A 4,235-nucleotide genomic window follows, 5' to 3' on the forward strand; every position below is an offset into this window, starting at 1 on the left:
TTTTTGGGCTAAAACATATGCGACACCATTGCTTTCATAATAAGTATGTGTTGGAAATACATGTGAATAAGTCCCATATTGAATAAAAATGACTAGAATGAAAAGTTAATATAACATAGTTGCACTTAAACTCATGGGTTTAAAGCTTTTGGGTCAAGTGATGTTTTTATATGTTATATTAACAACTCTCTAAGGTTTTCTATTCCCCAACAAAGGAGTATTGCCAATGGTGTGCTAAGTCTCACATTGAATAAGAATGACAAGGAGTAGTTTTTTTAGAAACACAAGAAGTAGTTAATATAACATTGTTGGACTTGGATCCAAACTCATGGGCTTTAAGCCTTTTGGGTTAAGTTGTGTCTTCTATTAACTACTCAATGAGTTTTCTCAAGGTGTTCTCTCTCCCAACATTATACCCTTTTAAATTATTTCCCCCAATGGTTGATATGCTTGATTACTGACTCTTTTAGGAGGGTACCAACCAATTGAGCTACAAGTCACAAGACTTTTGACAATTAATTGAATATAAAAAGTCTATTCTTATTTCTAATTGAATACGAAAAAAAAATCTATTTTGATTTTTGATTTTTTTTTAATGAAATAATACAAGAAGTCCATTTCATGTTATAGTCAAGCAATTACTTCATACTTCATGCAAGCCCTATATGTGACTTCTGTTACATTTGCTCAAGCCTTATATACAATGTCACAGCAGTGTCTTCCTCCTACCTGGAAAGTAGTAAATATACAATAACCAATGTCAGAATAGTGTAATCCTTGACAAAGTATCCAATAATTAAAAGAAATTAAAGTGGATGGAAGATCTACATCTACAAAATAATACCAATCAAAAGGAATTAGTGTTAATTATTATATAATAATTGAGACACCAATCACAATTATTACCACATTAATTTATAAGTCTTCTATAGTAAAGTTTTTTTTTTTTTTTTTTTTTTGGAGAATGATTCTATAGTAAAGTTGATTGTAGTAGTAGCATTATCTCAACATAATTACCAATTTAAACTTTTGATAAGATGGTAATTAATTTAATGTCATGTTAACGGATGCTTATATGAACATAAACATTTCTCAAATTAATAAGCTGGTATGGTAAAATTTAAAATGATAGCACACTCACCTCCAAGTGTGTTGATGCTGGTGAAAACACTTTAATTCTAGTTATAGGATTAGTAGAATGATTACCAGTTGATGAACAAGCTGGTAAACCACGAGGAGATCTCCTAACATATGTTGTAACAATTTGGTCTCCTATATGCTCTATAGAGTCAAAGAAAAACAAGTGAGGAGCTTCACAAGGATTGTTGGAAGGCCACCTAGTGTTGAACATGTAGAATGGCCGCCTTGAATTGCTATGCCATGGCCTAAATGTCTCAATGGGTCTCCATAAAATGCTCCGAGGGATTATATTTTCATTAATATAAGCTAAAGTAGCTGAGATAGAGAGAGACCAGTTGCTTTGCCTGTGGTAGCGTATTGTTTGTTGAAGAAGGCGGGATTGGTCTACTTTCGCGGCTTTCAGGAGGCGGTTTATGGATTCAGAACGGTTCATGGAAGGGAATATTGGGTCTATGGTGTCAATGTGGTGGAGGGAAACAAAAGTAGTCTGAGGGTGAGCTGATAGAAGGCCTGAAATGTCATTGTGTAGGTCAATCTGTAGTTAAAACAAATATTTAGAGAGTTTAGTTTGTGATAAAAATTAATCCACAAGAAAATATCTTTATTATTGCCAATTATTTCATGTAAAATTCTACAATATTTTTCAAGTAGAGGCATTTTTAGCAGATCTAGTTCTACAATTTGCATTAGAGTGCAACAAAGAAAAACAAAGAAAATTGTAGAACTGTTTTAACCAGGGACGGAACTAGGATTCGAAGTCGAGGAGGGCAAATATAATTTTCTTGAGAGGGGCAAGTATAATTTTTATGGACTTATTTTCAAAAATCTTAAATATATACCTATTATTTAATATTTTTAAAAAATTTGGGGGGGGGCCACAGCCCCCCTCTTCTTATACATGGTTCCGTCCCTGGTTTTAACAGTGTACTTGGTGCATGCCCCATCAAAGAAAAAGCAAAAAGAATAGGGAGAAAAGGGAGCATATTTTAATGTCTCATTTAACTTATNCAGAGTATGAGGAAGCCCGTCTCCTCTTTGCATGGCGCAGCTCTCTCTTTAGTTTTTCTACTTCCAGTTGCAAGTCGCGGTTCTTCTTTGCATGGGACATGTGACTTCCGCTCTGTGACTGGCCCTGGCTAAGGCGCACTGTGTGTACGCTACCTTCACGATTTTGTCTCCTCTCTAGGTTGGCGAAATGGTCCACGTGTTGGGATGCCCTGGATTCTGCTTGCTGTTCACCTTGTCCTGCCATCATCACCGTTGTTTTCACTCTTGCACAAGCTCTCCCACAGACGGCGCCAATTGTAGGGTCAGTTTTTGCGGCCCACGCCCAAGGAAGTATGGATTCGGAGCCCACCGAGCCCAAAACAATAAATTTTGTAGAGAGTGGGTGAAAGGGCTAGGCTAATAATGAAATAACAGTATTAGACGGCAACACCAATGGGAGGATTTGAATTAATGTGTTCCCGGACTAATATGAGTGCTCTGTCCGAAGAGGTGCTTTTCATTGATAATCTAGGATTACAATTCCTGGAGCTACAGCAATCAAATATTTCTTTCCCTCTCTCTCCTTTCTCTTCTTTTTTTCCTCCCCTACTATCAGAGACCTTCCCTTATATAGCGCTGCCTTCTTACATCTCCTCCGTCCACTTGTTCATCATCCAGGCACCCATTTGAGTGCAAGTCCCATCACCCCACTTTTAGCCTTATGTGAGTGGCGGTAGCTGAGAAAGCACTGTTCAGGGGTCTTATCCACATAAATGCGGCCAGGAAGGTAGGTGCAGTGCATTAAATGTGGTGGTTGAAGTATGCCTCCTTGATATTTCTCTGTTCCCGTTATCTTCATGTGTGTCCGAGGTTCCTCTCCCTCTTGACACTTGTCAAACAGATCACTTGAACCTCCCATGTTCGTGTTGGGTCAAACCTCTTCGGATCCGAGGATGTTGGACTACTCGGACATATGAACATCTCCTCGGATGATACACATGCTCATCTCAAGGCGTTCCCTTTTGATGTGGGCCTCTGACTGAAGGCCTCACCTCCTCGGACGAAGAGTGTTCCTCATTCAGGGCCTTGGGCCCAATAAGTTGGGTTGGGTTTTTCTCCCCCCACAATTATGATAATCACTTTTAAGAGAACAAATAATTTGAATAATTTATTTAAATAAAAATTACACACACACACACACACACACACACACACACATTGCTTAAATATTTAATTAACCTCATGCAATTCATTTAAAAGTAGCAACATTAAAACAAATAAATAAATTCTGCAAAGATTACATTTGTATATTCATAGCTTTTATATTTAGAAAGACTTTCACTTAAAAACTGTAGTACCAAAGTATATTGAAATGCTACTTTAATGTGGCTCAACAAAAGTGTAACAAAAATAAATGCTATGCTTAAAGTTTTAGATATTACAAGTTTGAGATTTATATATTTTTTAATAAATTTAGATTTAGATTAGTTGTTTTCAACCCAAACATGTCTTCTTCCATTATGTAAGTGCATAAAAATAGATCGAAGTGGATCAAAATGAACCGAAGTGATCCAAATGGAACAAAGTGGACCGAATGGACAAAAAAGGATCGAAAGGACTGAATAGGAACAAGGTGGACCAAATAAGAACGAATGGACCGAATAGAACTAAGATGGACCGAATGGACCAAATTGAACCAAAGTGGACAGACTGGACTTATGTGGACCGAATAGGAGCAATGTTGACTGAATAGGACTAAAGTGGACAGAATAGACTGAATAGAACCAAAGTGGACAAAATAAACCGAATAGGTCCAAGGTGGACCGAATGGCCTGAATAGGTCTAAAGTGGACATAATGGATTGACTAGGACCAATGGGGATCAAGTAGAACCAAAGTAGACAGAGCGGACCGAATAGGAGTAAAGTGGACAGAATGGACCGAATAGGACCGAAGTGGACAAAATAGGACTAATGTGGATTAAATAGGGCCAGTGTGGACTGAATTGAACTTTAGTAGATAGAATGCACTAAATAGGACCGAGTAGACCGAATAGGACCAAAAAGGACAGAATGGACCGAATAGAACCAACGTGGATCGAATAAGACT

At 37.5% G+C, this 4,235-nt stretch overlaps 1 protein-coding gene across 1 annotated transcript; it reads right to left on the reverse strand.

Moving 5' to 3' along the window:
• Positions 1–687: 687 nt before the first annotated feature.
• Positions 688–2,392, reverse strand: LOC112023555 (uncharacterized). Its single transcript, XM_065781538.1, has 3 exons — positions 2,210–2,392; positions 1,142–1,675; positions 688–729 (listed from the first exon to the last, which is right to left on the reverse strand). The coding sequence occupies exons 1-3, from the start codon at positions 2,390–2,392 to the stop codon at positions 688–690; spliced, it is 759 nt and encodes a 252-aa protein (XP_065637610.1).
• Positions 2,393–4,235: the final 1,843 nt, after the last annotated feature.

This window comes from Quercus suber, unplaced genomic scaffold (assembly GCF_002906115.3).
Source record: "Quercus suber isolate HL8 unplaced genomic scaffold, Cork oak 2.0 scaffold_270, whole genome shotgun sequence".
In the NCBI taxonomy this organism is placed as follows: Eukaryota; Viridiplantae; Streptophyta; class Magnoliopsida; order Fagales; family Fagaceae; genus Quercus; species Quercus suber.

Coding starts and splice junctions, on each gene's coding strand:
- LOC112023555 (XM_065781538.1), bottom strand. CDS start 2,392: ATGGCAGGACAAGGTGAACAGCAAGCAGAATCCAGGGCATCCCAACAC. Junction 1,676..2,209: donor ACCGCGACTTGCAACTGGAA/GTAGAAAAACTA, acceptor TTTTAACTACAG/ATTGACCTACACAATGACAT. Junction 730..1,141: donor CAGCATCAACACACTTGGAG/GTGAGTGTGCTA, acceptor ACTACTTTCCAG/GTAGGAGGAAGACACTGCTG.